Source organism: Diadema antillarum, unplaced genomic scaffold (assembly GCF_040938485.1).
Source record: "Diadema antillarum isolate AM-2024a unplaced genomic scaffold, OU_Dant_1.0 scf00000045, whole genome shotgun sequence".
NCBI lineage: Eukaryota > Metazoa > Echinodermata > Echinoidea > Diadematoida > Diadematidae > Diadema > Diadema antillarum.
The window spans coordinates 414,530-434,933 of record NW_027270934.1 but is presented as its reverse complement, the minus strand read 5'-3'; the positions used below and the strand labels follow the sequence as shown (position 1 = coordinate 434,933).

The following is a 20,404-nucleotide window of genomic DNA, read 5'->3' as shown; positions in this document are numbered from 1 at the left end:
GCATCACAAGCTATAAAATGCGTTGCAGTTAATTCAGATGTGGAACAGCATGTAAATTGGTTGTATTTGAAGTGATGACCCTTCTCATTTAATGTTCGTTTGTTTATGACGGTAGTTTAAACTTTACATGGATTGAACTGAACAAACGATACATATATAAACGACACTCACACACCTGTAAATTTAAAATTTACACAGCTTTAGAAGTACAGTGTTGTATTGACAGGAATCTCGACTGTTAAAGGTAAATCTTACACGCTCGAGTCTATGATTCAATAACTAAATATTTCCAAAGCCGCATCTTGCATCTCCGCATACTCAAAACGGAGACTGGCACATAGTAAACTTTCATCTCACAGATTTCATAGATGTAATTTAAGTTTTACCCTCCTATAAGTTTTATATCGACATTGCATTGCCTAGCAGCTATACTACTTGCTTCGAGCAAATTTGAATGTGAGTTCTAAATTAGAGAAAGAGATAGAGATATTTCATCATCACTACGTTCTGACGAAAAGGAGGTAAATATCATAAACTTTAGTCTATATGTAAATTTACGTATAAATTTATTCCAAAAATAAATTACCTTGGAACTTCAATGTTTGTGGAAACGGGTCTTTTCTTAGCTTCTGAAGACATGTCGACGAGCTTGCTGAAGTCGGTTCCTTGCTCCATACTCCTGGGCAACTTTCTGCTTTCCAGGAGCCGGACATCCTCGATCTTGTGCTTGAAAATGGTCTCGGCCACGTCTAAGGTTTTGAGCAGAACTTCATTGGTCTGCTTCAGATGCTTCTGTACGATGGCCCGGACCTCTCGGCCACTCACCGTGACGAAGACCGGCTGGTTGAATTTCAGGTGTGTCGACGACATGGAGCGAAACCCCGGCCCAATGATGCTGTCTGAAGTGCAGTTGTGAATGCCGTCTTCGAAGGCGACCTCGACCAGAGGCAGAGTTTCGCCTGCCCGGGGAGACTTCATGTTTCGAATTATTCCGGGATAGTAATGTCCGTCCGGTCTCATGGCACCAACACGGGTACCGATAATGGAACGCTTTGAATTTCGCTTCGCGTGCATCTTGTTTTCCAAAATCAAACTTTACACCGTTAACAAACTGTGTTTTGAAAGGTAATTAGACGGTGCTATCCCACTGACATGGACGTCGAAAATACCCGTCTTTCTCTCTAACTACATGCATTCAAGTCTCTGGTGCTCTTCTTCCAACGCGAACTTATTTCTTTACTAACAGCGAGAAGCATGGCCTGTCTTCAAAACATGCGGTAATATGTTTTGATCCCTCAATGAGATAGTGGGCGTGGTCTTATACGCTTGGTTAGTAAGTCCTACCGCGGAGATAATACTCCTGTTCCGATTGGTTGATGATGACGCACCCCTCATTTGATTGGTTGAGGTTTTTGATTGGCAAATCTCGCACTCACGGACTCGCCAGGGTATTTGTTTACAATGAGTCTCTGCCAACCCTTCTCTTTCTCCCTCTCTCTCTCTCCCTGTCCATTCTGTGAGTGAGCCACAGTGTGTATGTACATGTATGTGCTTGATAGCTTATCCACCATGCGTGGAGATTCACATTCATTGCATGGCTGTATTGCTCCTGCGGTACTTATGCTATAATACAATTTGTCTTCTTCGCAAGCATAACAATAAACATTAGTTCTTTCTCCGTATTCCTCTTATTACTTTCATCTTGGTTAACACGTGACGGTCAGTAGTAATGTAGTTACTAGTTTCTCAGGATGGGATATTGTGAAAGCCAAATCCAATCCCCGATCCAATCGTTTCTTCTGCAATCTGATGCCAAAAGATAGACACATCCAATCCAAATCCATACGGTAGTTTGCTTTAGACACAACATGCAGAAGATCTTCATAAGTATCAAGGCCCCGCAGCGAATAAAATCAAAACCAAAAACACAAAACAAAACATGACAACAAAGAGAGCACGTGCTGGGTGCGTCGCAAAATATATAAACTGCTTTAAGGTTTGGCCATCACGATATCGTGTTAATCATGAATGATTGAATGTACATGCACGTGATTATTTCGAACGTGTCGATACATATTTCTGTTTACTACGTGTGGACATATGACATTCGTAAGCCGCAACAGGAGCTTCCAGTTGTTGGGATGGGTCACTGGGTGTATATGGGTATGGAAGGAAACCCCATTCCCGATGCTCACACGGACTGCGGTAATTGGCACGTGTCTTTCGTGCCTAGGTGCGTGCAGCGAGCGACGAACACCACGTCCCAATGTCGTACAGTGTGTATTGAGCCTATAGATATAGCCTATTATCAAGGCTCTCTGTATCTGCAAATCATTTTCTGCTGTGTTTTCTTTCTTTCAGATTTTGTGTTGGAATGTGAGTGCTTTATTATAGTCACTTTGTACGCCAGACCAGTGTCTATCAAGCTGAACATGACATCGGGGTTGAGGAACTCGTAGAGGGTGACTGACAAATATTTTGCGCATTGGTCAAATTTGTATGATGTACTGTACCAGCTCATAATTACACCTCACATCTGCTGATATCTGCAACAATAAAAAAGTGATTTACAGCATCTCAGTGAATTAACGATTTAGAGAGAATGCATTTCTCCTTCGTTATTTCTTGCTGTTAGTATACTATTTATAGTAACACTAACCTATGATGAGAAATGGTCGAGACTCTGCAATAAATTCGTGTGGCATGAAAACCTGCACTACATTTAGAGTGAGATTGATGCATGTAAATAAAGGTTCTTACTGACCCATGTGTAAAGCGCCTAGGGCGAAAGTGAAGGGAATTGCAACTCTTGTCACTTTTTTTAGTCCTCGAGGTATATAGTTATATGTTCACTTCTTTCGCATGATATCATTTATGAACACAGTGTAAGATGGGCAGGATAACAATAGAAGAGAGCGAAACATGTTGCGGGGACATAAATCAGATACTCCTTTTGCGACGAACGATTGTTGTCATCCCACTTGCGCGTGACACATGCCTAAGCTGGAGGAGTTTTGTCTCTCGATTTGGTATTTACGAGGTCAGAGCGCTGTTCCGTTGGAGGTTAGTTCCACCTGATCCGACTCCCCCCTCTGAAAACCGGCTGGTACGCCGGTCTTCGCCAGTTGCCAAGCCCTTTTCTGCGCGTAAGTGAAACACGAGCGCAGAGAAGGGAGCGAGCGACCACATGGCGGGGAACGAGGGAATACCAGAGGGCGGAGAGGCGAAGGAGATAATCTCCACAAACACCATAAAGGGAAAAAATCGTGCTGCACCAGGCCAGTGTTATTATGGTTCGGTTTATTATTTGGGATCGTGCCAAAAAACTCTCAACGAACGACCATTTCACTGTATTTTTCCTCTTTCTATCCTCCCCTCTCCCTCTAGTCTACCTGTTGCGACCCTTTCTCCCATCTCTCCTTTTCAGACTTTCTTTCTCGTTTTTCATTTTTTTGTGTGTATGGGGGCGGGAGAGGGGGTTGAGCGTGGAGTGGGTGCGGTGCTAAACAGTAAAAAAACAGTGCGAAAACCTACGAAATGAATGACGAATGCTATTTTTGTGTTCAAGTGTAAATCGTTCCCCTGCTTTCCTTTGTTTCATGAACTTAGGCTACAATTTATAAACATGTTTGTTGTGTTTGTCATCCTCAAACAAACAAAAAGATATCTTTACCTTTAACTTGATAAGTAGTATCTGATCTCTCAGCCAAGATAATGATTTCGTTAGGATAAATAAGTTTAGAAATTGAGACTAGCAGGTATGAGGCGATCGCAGAGAGAGAGGTAAATAAAGACGCGCCGGGTGTTACGTAATGCTTCCCGGGAAACCGACGCAAGCTCTGCTGTCGAACATTACAGATGAGTACTGAACCCACCATATCGTTTTCATGAATGGGGATGGCTTTCGGATATGTCTATAGGTTATTCGTCGAAAGCAATTGATTTATCGTCTGAATCCAAAAACTGAACACGTTACGTGACGTCATCTGAGTGGCCATCCGGAAACCCAAAACAAAACAAAAAGTGTCATTCGGATGTTGAAATCCTCTCACCGCAAAAAGGAAAAACAAAATGCCTTTCTTACACTATTTAGTATGATATTATGATTAGATTTTTTTATCTTTCTTGCAATAAAGCTTTTTTAAACGTAAAAGGGACCATTATTGTAGGGCGACCAGTGACAAATCTGTGTTTTTGTTTCTCGAAATGGGGAGGGGGAGGGGGAGACAAGTATCTATCAGCATGTGAATATTACGCATTATTTGTAAATTTTCAGTTTAGCGCGAACAGTAATGTGTTGTTCACAAGAAGGGAAATATTAATGACATCATATATCCACAAGGAATTATATCTCACCATGGAGCTATACAGCACACTGATAGTGATATCACGAATAGACTGCATGTTATCGCCGGGCCGAGCCATGTGTCGCAAACACTGTGCATGGTAGGAGAGAAAATCCCCGCCATGGGTGTGGACTTAAAATTCCCCGACTGGGCACGATTTTATGATTTCATCATCCATGTAGAGCGTGGCGGTAGGAGTGATGCAAACACAGGGGCTATTGGCCTCACATTCTCAGCCAAGTACAAACATGTATTTCAACCAGGGAAGTGAAAGAGAGTCCACTTCCCTGGTACAACAGGCCTATACCTGGCGTGACGTATAGCTCCAAGGTGACATATCGCATTTGTCAAATCACGTGACCGATAATGTAGTTCAGGTGGTTGTGGTCACTGGATGACAGATGTTTCTATAGATTTTTCTAGTAACAATATCGTATGTATAGCTTTTCACTCATTCGACCCCCCCCCCTCCCATTGCGATGTCGTTTGTTCAAAATGTTCAGAATAATGAAACAGAATTGTTTGAAACAATGAAACAGACTTCTCTTCTCGCTGCCGCATACATGCAGTAAAAATGACTCTTTATTGATAATAGGGACTGGTCTATAGCTTACTTTGCCATCATTGAATTACAAAGTTCATAGCTAAATGCTTTCATTTCGTTGCTGACATGTAAAGGATTGTCACACCTACAGATATTGCACATTTACGTATCATGAAACGAAATAAAAACCAAGGATTTTTAGACGATGACGTCATGCCAAACGAACGGGGGGATTCCCATGTATCAGAATGGCTAGGACATCAACCAAAGGACACAAACCAGTGAAATTACAATACGTGATGTAGAGTTGTGCCACATCGTATTACAGTAGCTTTCATGTAGGCCTACATGTATATAGGTTTCTTCATGTTTATTTTTGCCTTCGCTTGCTGTGTTACTATAGCTCACAACTGTCAAAAAAATCATGTCATTGCATGTCCATACGTTTTTTTAGAACAGCCAAGCCATGGAAATCCTGCTGTCGATCGCCATATGATTTTGTGACAATTATAATATGCCAGTTTCCAAACAGTTTTCGAAAATGATTCTTCTGACACTACAGTCGATTCTGACTTGACATTACGATGTAGGTGTCGCAACAAACCTGTCCTGCAGTATCATTATATTCCTTACCTTAATCCGTCTTGTGTTCTCTCAATACAAGGACCTATCAGCATTTCTAAGATATCTCCCCGATCCCCCACGGATCCAGACTAGGAATTCCTACAAAATGCCCCTCCCCCACAACAGAACATAATATAGGCGTATTAAACAGGCAGAGGTTGCCCTGTAGACTAATGCCTATAGACGAAAAGAGAAGCTAACTTTAAAGGACAAGTTCACCTTCATAGACATGTGGGTTGAGTGAATGCAGCAATATTAGTAGAACACATCAGTGAGAGTTTGAGCAAAATCGGACAATCCGTTAAAAAGTTATGAAATTTTGAAGTTTCTGCTCAGTCACGGCTGGATGAAAAGACTACTATAGCTTGTGATGTCACGTGAGTACAATGATATAAAGAAAGAATAAAGAAAATTCAACATATTTCCATTTTTCTCGCCTTAACAAAAGAACACTTGACTTCTCTCTTTCAGAAGGCAGGGGGAATAATATTACCCTTAACATACGTCAGTAGCAAGTCGAAAGAAAGTGTGCACTTTATTCAAAAAGTAAAGTTTTGTGAAATTCTCTTTTTATTTTCCCTTATATAGTGTACGCATGTGACATCATCCACTGTAGTAGTCTTCTCTTCCAGCAGTGACTGCGCAGATACTTAAAATAGTCGTAACTTTTGAACGGATTGTCCAATTTTCCTCAAACTTTCACTGATGTGTTCTACTGATATTGCTGCATTCTCTCAATCCTTATGTATATGAAGGTGGACTTGTCCTTTAATTTATCATAGGTGAGTCTAGTTATCGTATGTGTTAATGTATAACAGACCACTGCTGTGGTGTCATCCCACGAGACCGACACCTACGATGACCCCATCCAGCCCACATCAATATTTCGGTCTCACGGGCCTTGTTTGCTTCACGGGCTGTACGACTCGTGGGCTGTATAACTCGTTTGGCCGTATGACTCATGGACTGTGATCCATGGGTGTCGAACTCGGGACGTACACCCGTCTGCTTTTGGGGACCAAGGAGCTCGTGGACTGCCACTGCATGCAGCAGGCAACCATGCAGCATACAACTTGTACACCCCTTGGGCTATAAAAACCTGCTGCAATGCCAGCTTTTCAACTTATTCCATGGTAACTTCAATAAAACATATTGATTTTCATACACTATAAAGACAGCAACAACTTTTCCTTTAACCGAAATCTATCTAACTTTTTTTTTTTTTCGGGGGGAGGGGCTGTCTCTTTAATGTGTGCACGCACTAAAAAACAATGCTCCATGACAAGATTTAAATGAAAACATGGTATTTTTGGCACCGTATTCAAAAAATGCATCGAAATAATACGAACTGATATTTCCTGGTTTTGAGCCCGTAGCGTAAAACGGCAAAAAAAAACCCTGGAAACTAACGTGGAATCATATTCATAACAACGTCTTGTTTTCAGGCGTTCCCGTCTGAAAAAAAAAGAGAGAAGAAAAGAATCTAGTCATTAATATGGCGTTGGTTTGAAGCGATCCGCATCCAGTCGAGGGACGATCACTTACCCATGTAGTCGACATAATGGAACTATCTAACTAAGTATTATAAAATACCGTATCACAATCTACGTGGCAAATGTCGTGTGGCTCGATTTAAATTATTAAGTAGGCTTAATAATCTGCGTGGAATTATTTGTGTATCTTTCCTATTGATGAAATACCAGTCCCCTCATGACCTTAAAATGGAATGACAACGTGCGAGCATCGGCCATGAATTCAGTGAATTATGCTTTCCACTGACCAAAACTCTGTCCGCATTACATTATATTTTCGCCATTAAAAAGTCGTATAAAAAGTTGCCATTGTAGTAGAAAAATATTCGAAATCCTCATTATAAACCTTGATATCATAGGGATAACAATCTCAATATAGGGAAATTTTACTCACACAATATGCTCTCCGATTCAATGTGTAACACAAAAACACAGGAGTGGTATTAAATCTGGTAATGCGCACAAAAGTGGTGACGACAGACTACTTATATTTTCCCGTCATGCAATGCTCGATTTTATCCCATTGCAACTGATTTGCCAGCTGACAACTTGCCCTTCATCGACGCAAATACTCATGTGCACCGATTAGTGTTTTTAGTAATACACGTAGTCGTGCATGATAATAGTCTTTTTTATTGAATGGCTGGTACTCAGAACACTGAACAATCTGTGTTTATTTACGTTGATGAAGGGCAACTTATCAACCAGTTACAATAGGAACAACTCGACGCAAAAATCACTAAAAATAATTATAGAGTACATTCATTTGTCTCACGGTTTGGTATAAACACATTATCTAATAATATTGCTGATGCATGCGAATGTCGAACATGAAAAACGCTTGCTCTTTTTGATAATCAGCTATTTGGATGCATTAATGATCAGGGCCCCGTTTTATCAAAAGATATAAATCAGTCATTTTAAATTTCGTTGCCACACAGGCTGCCATAGACTTACAGTTGAAGATCAACTATTATAATCAATTTTAACTCTTTCATAAACGGGGCCCAGAGCTATGTAAATTATCACGTTTGATTTGAGGCCCTGCACGTGCATTAAAGACGTTAATTGACTATCGACGTGAATCTGCACTACGAAAAACTTCTTTCTGACTGCAATTAGGCATCACAAGAGTGTCATTATTCTGTACCGGGAAACATGAGTTCACTTCCTACACTAACAAAGTATTATTAACGTGCATGCAATATCTTTCAAGTGGACATTAAATGGCGTGAAAGTGTTGATCAATCTCATTGGGTTTGACCAGGGAGGTTCTATAGCACCTCCTTGATTTGATAGAGTAAAACAAGCCTTCTTTATATCATGTTAATTTACCAAATTACGCGTGGAAACTAGAAAAGTTTTGATTTAGTCTGTCACCTTCCTGGTTAGTTTGACACTGGTATTTTCAGTCACCAAATTCCCGTGCTTAGCTTCTAGAACAGCTGACCTCATTTCATTAACCTTGGGTTGCTGGCAGGACTACGAAAAATGAATGTGTGTATTTCTTAACCTACACTTTTGTGGTTGACAGTTATTCTATTGCACAATCGGAGCGGTGTCGCAATGCATGCATACCTGACACTGTATTGATATCATAATTCTGTAATGTACTGTGACCACCCAGCTGCTGAGGCATGCCACTGTGCAATCCAGATGTGGATAGCATGATAATTATGTTAGGGTCACCTGGACTACTGGGACATGAAATATGCATTGAACATGAGGAGCAGTTTGTTTACTCAGCACCTTGGCATGTGTGATATGAAACTGAATCAAATGCTGGAGTATGCCCTATACAATCACCACTGAGTGCACGAGATGTTGATCGTCCTTGCCCAAGTTTGTGTGATAGAGAGCGTGATGTTCGTTTCATGATGTTGGTTTCAGTATCTGGTCGGCTACTTCTTGACCTCCGTTGTTATGGTTTTTTATTTACTCAGTTGGAATTCAGTTTCTTATTTCAATCCTTGTTGCCTCGTGCTGCTGTGTCACGCGTTACAGCTTCCTCACACATGGTTGTATTGCAACCGTGGCGTCTATAGAACCATGCATAACGAATGACGAATGGGAACTTCGATACACCGCATAGACTATGTATCATCACGCTTGATTCTGTTTAATATATAGAGTTTGCTGTTTTGTATTTTTCTTGCACAAAAGAACAAACTGCGTTTGTCCTGAGAAATTTGCAATGTAATAAAATTCTAAGGAGGCCTATTTGGGGTATATGTTCAGAACAAAATCACGCTGTACGATATTTCTTGTGAGGTTTTAGCTCTCAGTAAGATGAAGAGGAGGATACATTAGAGCCTATTCCTTCGTCTGACTACTTCCAAGGAATACCCCTCTTTTTGCAGTACAACTTCTTTACACTCTCTGGATCACCATGTCTCAATGCCGTTGAACAAAAAAAAAAAAAAATTGAAGCAGGTTGCCGATGGACCTATCAGACTGTGTTCATCCAATGAACGGAGTGCGTGTTCTATATGAGAATCTGATGCCAAAGAAGCTATCAGACCTCAGACCATTCATTGATAATATCCTTCTGGCTGGCTCAAAGTCGTCATAAATCAAATGCTGTTGTATGGTTATTGATGGTGCGTTATTTTAGCTGTTGTGTAGTTTTGATATAGCCGAGTGTTCTACTGATGGTCGTAAGAAGCGCATCATTAAGGAATTATATTCCGAGCTATGGTAGCGCAATCTATCAAACTCTGAATGACCCCCATCATGACTGAGCATTCGAGCTATGTAACCAGATGTTTGCCCCTTCATGTCCTTACAAGATGGATTTCCAGCGTTGCCAAATCAAAAAGGTGGGGTGACCCCTTACCTTCCTTACTGAGGAGCTCAGCCTTTCTATGCCCTCTCTTAAAGGCATTGTCAGCGAGCATCATTATAGAGCATGATATTGTAATGTTGCGTGAAAGCAAAAAGCAAGTAAGTTGTGATTTTGAAGTGGAGAAGGCATTTTGCATCAAGAGAAGCACTGAATAATATATTTCTGATCAATTTTACCCGACAAAGCGAAACAGAGGGAAAGAAGAAACAGTATTCCTCCAAAAATACTTTGAAGATAGGCCTATTCGTATGCACGGCTTTCATGATATAAACATAATGTACCTCCATGGTATAACCTTACACATGGGCTGCTGTTCTGATTTATTATTATAATTGTTTATACTACCTATACAGTGTATGAGTGTAATCGGAATCAAACGTGTGCTCAGTTCTGCATGTGCGTAATATATCACTTATGTTATGTACACATACGATGCAAAGCTGAAAGGGGGAAATATTCTGCCATAATAGATCAAACATCAATAACAAAACATTTCTTATCGACAGTGAGGCAAAAACTGATTGAAACAACATATTTGTAATAAACTGTACATAGCAACATTCATGATACAGGTTGTACTACAAAGACTAGTAGTGAGGATTTTTTTCCGTATGCATTTTGTATCAGAACATTAACTCCTCATAAGTGATTTTTAGAATGATTCGTGTATGGGATGAAGACTTGAAGAGATCAGGAGAGGAGAATTCAATCGAAAGTACTGACTCATAAACTTATATCCGAGTATATAACATGTATGCTGTTTTAAGACCTAAAGCACTGTGATAAATTTGGAGTCAGGTTAGGCGTTCAAGAAGAAAACTTCTGCCATCTTCACTTTCTTTGTGAGTCCTGTGATGGTAGCGTAAACTCAAAGCTGTTTTTAAGTTTTGGTATCGGAGGGCATATCATAATATTCATTGATCTATTTAGAGTATTTTTTGTGATGACAAGGGCAAGTTTATTGCTTCGATGAACATTCAGTTGCATAATATAACCATAAAGTGACAAGTCTGCGTGCGAATATTCCTTATATTATACCTAAGGCCCTGCTTTAATCATCAATACTCCGTGTCGACATCTCGAGGTGCACTGAGATGACGGGGAGGTCATTAGTCCGTTCATCAACCTCCGAAGTTTGCCGTTTATTAAAAAGGCATAATTTACCATTTGCAGATGAAACAAAAAACCCAGCATTAGTGCTTTAAAATGGTTCTAAAATGTGAGTTAGGGATAGAAACAACCACTGTGAAAATTTTAATCCATATCATCGACGTTAAGTATTGTTAAATACACAAAATGTAAACAATGGTTTATAATAGGAAATGCTTAGCCACACTAAACCGTCTACAGTTATGGTTTATTTGAGAAAAATACTGATATCTCCTTATACTTAATGCTTTATTGCAAAAATCTTATATGGGTAGGATGTTTTGTGATACAACAGACCTACACATATGCATCAAATGTGATATCTTGAAATTTTTTTAAACACTGCTCCCAAAGGACCTTAGAAGGTTACCGATTCATCTTTACAATGGCGAAATCTCTTATCTCTATGAATATAATCAGGTGTTCGATCAATCAAGGCATAATCACAATCTATACTCTTCTTTCTCATCAATGTGACAACGATATGCGTTTATCAGATATTCAGTGTAAGGGTATAACCATATTAATGGCTATCAATGTAATTATTTTTCACAGTGCTTATATGCTTGGTAAATATTGGTACTATCAGTTTACCCACTGAAATTCATACAACCTCACTGTCAAGTAATTTCTAGGAAGCACGCGATACCAGCGGGCTTCCAGCAAACTGACAATCTCTTTATCGACGATGATAAGAGCAAGAAACTGTATTTCTTTTTTTTTTTCTTTTTTTTTTAGCATCATCGACGACACACCCGGACCATACATCTGCAGGTCGTCTTTCGTGTGGGTGTTTCTCACACCTCTGATCTACGGACTCCTTAAAAAAACAAACATGCAGACAAACAAAACAAACATATGAAACGGCAGCAACAACACGACAAAGTTAAAATGATGTGGAAAATGCCAGTACATGAGTACGATGTATTTGCAATCGAGCAAGCTATTGACGGCGAGCGCTGCAACCATAGCGCATTCACGTGACTATTTTACAGCATGAATGACCATGAAATCGTTTGGACTTGAGTTTTGCTAGGAAAAACATGTACAGCTCTACTTTCATTCAGAGGTAAATCCGATGAAAATCACGCCATGTATTATCAGCGTGTAGAGTTTTGTTGACCGGCCCTCTTCGCATGTTTTCCTCTGTCTCGTTTTCATGACAGTGTGCAGACAAGTCGTGACTTTTCACTTACGGAAACACAGTCTCCACTTTATTTAGAGGGAAAACAAACCTCAAGTTTCGAAAATACGATGAAATCAACACTCGCAAGTCGTTCATTAGACACTTTAGTTCCTTTTCGTGTTATAGTCTATTACTCCCAAGACTTGTAAAACAAGATGATAAGATAGCGGCTTAATCTTATCTAGGTAGACAATAACTGGTCAATATTTACATCCGACATGTCCGATGGATGAAAATTTAAAAAAAAAAATTAAAAAACCGTTCATAACTCTAGTATCTCGATTATTTCAGTTATTTGACGGAAACAGACAAACTTGGCTTGTCTAACACGCAAGTGGGACTAAGACAACATATAGGAACAGATTATTACAATGTAATCAGGTAATCGTAGCGTCTTTGTGTCAACTAATTCATACCCCACTAGCTAATCCTGATAAGAGTCAGAGAAATCGACTCGTTTTATACTACTCTGTATAAATTAAAGAGATATTGAAATATCAGCCTCAACTGTGATTGGATGTTAGATGAAGCTCTACTGACTCTGTCGAGAAAATGAACTCCAGTCGTGATATGTTGGTTAACAAACTACCAGGTTGTCATTACTAGTTCTTAGCAAGAGGCATAAGGAAGTGTATAACGAAGGGCATAGTGAGTAAGGTATACGTGGACCAAAGGATGGCGCCGCCCGTGTGCAGGCGCCAAGCCGAATTGTTACAACCCCGTATTAACAGATATTGTTTTTTGACATGTCGGTTCCCGCTGTTTTTGCAGCACAACACTCATGTTTACCAATGCTTAACATAGCATTTTTTTTTTTTTTTTACATTTGTGCCTGCAGCTGTTTTTCCAGTCATTGGAATGGTATTTTTCTGTAGTGTACATGTTGTGTCACCCTGGTCAGGACATGCAGTTTGTAAACAACGCTTTGTTTCTGTGGTAAGAATGCAGTTCTATAAAATGCTCGTAGTATTATTTGCCACATGACAGAACAATCCAGCGCAGGGACAGGTGTTGCACATAATTTCGATGCACGTGCAAGAATAATTAATTTCATGAACGTGTATTTCGCGGGACAGGCTGCATGCACTTTCTCGGAGAAAAACAACAACCTGCATGATAATAATTATCTTGATAACTATCATTATGACATGTATTACCATTACTGTGTAATAGGACTAATCAATGTGTGATGACGTAATAAAACTGAAAGCTCAAACTGAACTTGTCGAGACTCGTTTACTTGTTGATTGATGTGGCGACATTGTTTGCCTAGATCACTTTACCACGGTGCTACAGTTCCATGACTTTACACACAGTTTGCGGAGACACACAGAATAACAATAAACACACACCCACACACGCATACACACACACACAAAATGATATAAATAGCCGAAAGGGCGAGTCTGTGCTCGTATAAAGTGGATAATTACACAAGTGGGTGCTTCCCTTTCCATTATGACAAGATTGTCTCTTGTCTCTTCCCAACCTCCTGCTTCTTGTTAGCAGAGCTGACATTGTTTGCAACCATGCAGGGAGGTGAACGTCTCACCCCCCCCCCCCCCCTGCTTACCGGCATTCAGCAATAGGCGTCATATGAGTCTATAAAAAATGTAGTAGATGTTATACTATTCGTTTCGAATCATTTCACCCGGGAATTACCAAGGACTACAAGTTTGATGTACATAATTTACAAAATGATCACATTATTGTTAATGTTGTGGCAGTGATGGTGGCGGTTGTTGTTATTGTTGTTGTTGTTGTTGTTGTTGTTGTTGTTGTTGTTGTAATGTGTCCTTGTGTTTTTCATGCATTATTACACAAGCATGAATTCATTTTGTATCTCAGTGAAAAAAAAAAGCCTACAAGTTTAGCGCATGGATAATGGGTATTCTATAGGCACATTTTAAACTACGTCGACGACGATCCTAAATTCAGAAGCTTTCCGAATTTAACCTCTTATGAAGCTTTATAATGATTAGGCCCTATAGATTCGTGTATATTGTGGGCATATCTTATAGATATTTGAATACGTTTCACATTCACACCGTCATAGAATGGAATACTTGTATAACGCCGTTTAATGCAACCAAATTAATATGAACGTGCTTCTTATTAAGAAGTCAAACCAAACCAAATCTTTTTATAGGGAAATTGATTATAAAACAAGAAGACAATCTACATGTACAGTGTCCATGAATGGTAACACCATGGGGCTTTTTGCTGGACTATCAAGTCTTGGTTGAAACGCGTGACAGAAAGGTGACAATAACCATTAGGTATACTCCATCACAGTGAACTTTCCATGATCCCATAACGATACACTTCAGAAATGAAATGAATGCGAAATGGACTATGTTATGAATTCGAGACATTTTCTGTTATAATAGAGAAGAAATAACTTCCAAAATAATGGTTAACATTCTTCTCTGCAACTGGAACCGGCCGTGACCTTGTGCTGAACGATAGCTGTCAACAAACAGCAATTGCAAGAATGTTATTTTCATTACATGGTTGAGATGCTTTATGTTGCGTAATACTTACTATAACGTTATTTATTTCAGGCGTTCCTTTGGCCTTTTGCTATATCAGATGACTATTCTAAACCTCACACAGCAGAAAGTGTGTTTGCCATGAATGCCTCATTTCACCTGCTTCAACAGCCGTCTGTCACATTTTCTTAATTCTCAGCACACACACTAAAGCTTGCTTCTATCTGCCGTACAGATTGGTTAAAGCAGGTTGTCGAATTACTTGGATTATAGCCATTCCTGTCCTGCAAAATATACTTTGCGATGTCAAACCATGGAGCTAAACTCCATGGTCAAAGTTAGAGAAGAATGGTTGCGTGTGTAAATCGTTAGGCCACCTATAGATGATATAGTATACATGAATTGATAACAAACCATAGCCTTAACAGTAAAACCAAATAAAGAATGTACATGATGAAATACAAAATTACTTAGGATGATTGTTTCGATTACCCAAATGTAAATCGGAAAATGCAGTAATGCCAATGAAACGTCAGATTTCGATCCTCTTCTAAATTTCGACATTTTTTCCATTAAATTGATATGTTTATCGGTGTTTAAGTATACACCTTTAAATGAAAGATATTTGAAGTGTGTCGAATTTCCTCATTTTGTATGTCTTATCCATTCCTTATTCATGTGTCCGTGCAGAGTGACCACAATGCTAACCTTCATGGTATAACGAAACAAAACAAGCCTGTACGGTGATTAAACAAAATGCGCGTAATGCTTTTCTTGTCTTGATACGAAATTTCAGCTGCACTGTCTTCGATTTGTGCTGAACTGCTGAGAAGCAACCATTGAAGAGGTCCCATTTCCGTGTCCCCAATACCTGTAAATAAATCCCATTATTCCAAGAAAATGGTTCCCTAACGTCCTTTTGAGCATGTTTCCTGGAATTACCGGTGAGATGTCCCTAAACAATGTAACTGGTCCCTGTATGTTTCATGCAAATGATCTGTTACATGACGGTGACTAACTCGTCCACCCCGTGCCCCCAAACATATGATTTATATACAATGCATCTGGTATATGTTTTTTGAGGAGACGGATGGTTGAGGAGTGGTGACAGGAGAGAGGAGGAGGAGGAGGAGGAGGGAGGAGGAGGAGGAGGAGGAGGAGGGGGAGATGGAAAACGAGTCATGTACGGTGTGCATACTAGCCCACCTACCCTTTATCCTATATTTATTGCATGTCACCACATGAAAGCTTTACAACCTTTATATATGACATGATGCTATAACACATAAAATAATCATGTATGTTTACAACATTATACAATGAACCTGATTTTCAAGTTCAGTTACATATTGGGGCAGATAATTTGCTTTGTTGTGTGTCTGACAATTTTCTCATTATAATTGTCAGGTGCATGACAAACGGAATAACATCTCATATTCTAGGCCCTATTTAAGAATATCTTGAGCTGTGATACTTGCAAGACTCACGCACAATACCTATTGCTGCTGAACACAGGAAAAAATGGTATATTGAGTCAAATCTTTCATCAGTGACTTGCATGTCATAGGCAATCAGTGAATGACCGAAATTCCATTGTCCACCTGATATATTTGTCTCTTTGATTCAAAATCAAAGGTGGTGTCAAACCAGCAAGGCAAACGAATGATTCGAGTGTGCATTTTTCCGTCACAATGTCCAGATTTCCGTGCTATTTGACAAGTGAAGAGGTTGCAACAATTGTCAGTTATGCGGTTCAACAACGTGACAGTCGATAGACCTTTATATATGATTAGGTATTGAGGTATTGCTTGATCAGCTTTGGCAGTTTCTCACATTATTACTCAAGAAGATACTATCCTGTTTTAAACACGTCCACACTGATATGTGCTGCACGAGCAGCAGTGATATGTTACCACGTTATATCCGATGTTTAGTATATAGTTTCAATGGATTGATTGACTTTGAATTCATTTCCACTTGCACAAAAGAAAAAACGAACAAACAAACAAACAAACAAACACAACTGAAGTACAATGATTATTACTATTCGATAATATTTTAAATCTTAACGATGTAAAAAGATAATTAAAACGTATACATTAATGATAATGTATAGGCCTACGGACAGGCCATGACATCGCTTTGTCCAATCAATATTAGTGTGAAAGATATCATGAACAGCCCAGATAACGTGAAACTTTCATGAACACGTCGATTTCTGGTTTCAGACCAAAACCAGTAACGTCATTGGTAGACAATAATGGCTTCTTTCCATTCATCGCTTTGTGTACACAGAGAGTAAATTCGGGGGACGCTCAACAAAGAGAACGTGCACAACAAAATGTATTGAAGGATGATTTATTCCCGAGATGAACTTTTACTTCTTCTTCTTCTTCTTCTTCTCCTTCTTCTTCTTCTTCTTCTTCTTCTTCTTCCTCCTCCTCCTCCTCCTCTTCTTCTTCTTCTCCTTCTTCATTTTCTTCACCTCCTCCTTTTAATAAAATGAAAATATCAGAACAGTTTGCACTTTTTTTATGTGAAACTACAATGTACGACATAATTTACTAAGTTTTGTTAAGTTAGTTCTGCGCCATACAGATCAGATTAATCTTGTGAAGAAAAATTATGAAAGTTTTGACATTCTAATACGGGTAAAATGTCAATGATCCCATTTATTTGTAAAATCATATACATTTATACTCTTAACCGATGATTTCCCGATATTCGAAGGACATAACTCTCATATAAACAATCTGATCTGTTTGTTTGTGTGTTTCTTGTATTACCTGTTCCACGCAGTGTTGGCTATGCAACCATACTCATTGTGAGTATGCATACGTTAGAGCAGGGAGGTGGAATCTTACCACCTCCCTGGTTAGAGAAAGTGCGTTGTGGGAGGGGGGTGAGCTGAAGGGAGGGCTAGTGAAATTTCATTTCCATGTATCCCATGCTTACAACCATTCTCTTCGTGTGGAAGGTGGACAATGACTCAAGTTTGATGAATCACTACGGAGGAAAGACAGTGTCCCCTATAAATAGTGCCCTTGAAAACGAAGCAAGTGTGTTTCCCCTATGACTTAACAAGGTTGGGGACAATACGGTGACCCTCAAGCTTTGAAAGCTCTCCTTGATGGAGCGTCCCATTGGATTCTCCAGGTGTCCTTCTCAACACTATACAGTAATCCGACATGAAATGTTTACATCAGGTACACAGAGAATGGTTTCTTGTTTCATTGGCCTTGGTTTGTTTCTACAGGATTATTGAAGACAAACCCTCGTTCTTGAATCATGTTTGTGAATGAAAAAAAACATCGATCAGCATATAGTGCCCGGCCGGCACAACTCTTCACCTGTATACCCCACATCAGTCACTTTGTTCCCTAACCCTCACTGAGTCAATGAGTGAAAGGTGTACACATTCCACACACATTCCTATGGACAGGACCTATAGTAATCAATTTGGCACGCATGTATAGAATGTTAACTCTGTAAGTTTGATATTAAACATCCTGTATAGACATCATATCGAAGATTCTGATCGATTATTTCGATGAGATACATATTGATCCAATTTTGATAAAGTTGAATAGCTGAGAAGGAGTATCATTATGTAATACACTATTGATAATAGTGGGTAGGCCTAGAATGTTTATGGAACGATCAGGAACTAATGCATTCCGATTGTGACGGACGGGTGTATAGAAGTTAGAAAGGTGTGCAAAATATAAGGTACCCGCTAATGACTGTCCAATATAGAAGAGGGTCGGGTGACATTTAGCCATTATAGGGTTTACAATGGGGGTTGCATGCAAATGACGCGGTGTTGCACGGGGAGGTGTTGGGGTGCCTCAACACGTAATTCAAGAGATGGACGTAATTAATGCCGATGGTTCAGCCAGTCTTTATTAGAATCTGAAATCACTCTGCGTCAATCACAATGATGCAAATGAAGACGAATTAAAAAGAGGTGGGAAGTGTTTTGGCATTAGGAAAGATAATTCGCCTAAACCGATTCTCAGCACAAGAAGAGGTACGCGAGAGATTGTCTCGATACTAATTATGCACATTTTTTTTTCTTTCATTGATAACAATTTCAACAAGTGAGTCACAAAATTATTGCCATGGCTAAAGTCGGCTGTGACGTTGCAAGCAACTGTGAGTCATAGGACTTAAAATAGCACATGACGTAATTCTGAGTCGGTTGGGACGGGCCAGACAAAGAAAAGAATGGAATTAATCATTCGCCAGAGGACCCAGGCCAGCTCTATGAGATGGATGAGAGTTTGCTTCCCTGACATATCACCATTTCTTTGTTTCAAAGGACCTTGCCAATTTGAGGTGCATAGAGATTAAGAATTCTTGCTTTCTCTCTACACACGTTTAGAGTAGAAGCTGATGTCGGTACACCCGTCATCACCCTATTACCTTCAATAGTCAGTCATTTTCAGAGAAAAAGAAAGTCAACCGATTGTCTCTCATAAGATGACGTCATGTTTTTCATTTCCCCTCAAATCGTTATTAAAAGAGTAAATTGTCTGACCACACAATAACAATAAAATACAGTCAAATATTAGTTACTAGGGTCCGCGATTAATCAGTTCAGTTCAATTCAATTGGGTTTTTATTTTCATCCAAAAGAAAAGTGATACGAAAACAAAGTATATCTTAATAGATCAGAAATAAAGTTAATAACAATTTGTGAACAATTCAGATCATACCTTTAATGACCTTCCTCCTCTCCGGTTTTATCTTCTATAATAAGCTTGGAAGGAATATTTATAGTGTAAAATTCAGAGTTAAACCTTCGAAATACGATTACTTAGTCTGCTTATATACATTATCTTAAATCCATTTTATTTCCCACTAAAAAAATCTTTTTCAAAACTACTTCCTCACCTTTACTTAAGGTCAATTAAGAAAAAAAATCAGACCGTTCTGGCAGTTTATCAAAGCTGTCCATTGAAGACATTCGTTTATCAACAACTTTTTTGTTGTTGTTATTCAATCGCATGCTTTCCATTGTATAAGAGAGGTAAACGATTATTCCATATACTTTATAATGAAGTGTCAATCATGTGTTTCTTTTCCTTTCCTTGGAATGTCAAGCGTGATTGTATGATCTATGTCGGTTGATATCGAAGGACTTTGTATCATTGTTGTGATCCTTTTCCTTAGTTCCATCAAATCAATTTTGATTTTTAGCACGTGATGATTATTTCAGATACATAAATGTGCTGTAATAATGTAAGATCTTTTTCAAACCACCTCTGATTTATAGAGCAACGAAGTGAAAGTTCCCATTCTATTTCTTTGAGTAAAGTCGCAATGGGCAAAATGCGTTCTCTAGATCTGGCACGAGAAATATTTATTGATACAAGTATAATTCATACTTTATTTCGATAATACGTGTATATCCTTATATAGACAATCTGTACTCATCCATGTGACAGAATAGAGCAGTAATATTCTTGGTGAATATTATTTCATCAGATTTATCCGTATTCAGGCATTGCATAATTATGTTGTACGTTTGTTTGTATATGTATTGCTGTTTTGTCACCATATTTTCCTGGCACACATAATGAATAGTGTTTGTGCCGTAACATTTATCACATTTTAAGTTTGTATGTCCTCTTATACTTTAAAACAAGTAAAAGTTTATATATACATATATATATATATATAT

General features: G+C 39.0%; 1 protein-coding gene across 1 annotated transcript in view; it reads right to left on the bottom strand.

The window, feature by feature from the left end:
- Positions 1-1,307, bottom strand: part of LOC139714853 (zinc finger protein 704-like) — a 55,933-nt gene extending 54,626 nt beyond the window's left edge. Inside the window, 1 exon segment of the mRNA XM_071626503.1 lies at positions 587-1,307. Within this exon segment, the coding sequence (XP_071482604.1) occupies positions 587-1,074 (488 nt within the window). The 5' untranslated portion in view covers positions 1,075-1,307.
- Positions 1,308-20,404: the final 19,097 nt, after the last annotated feature.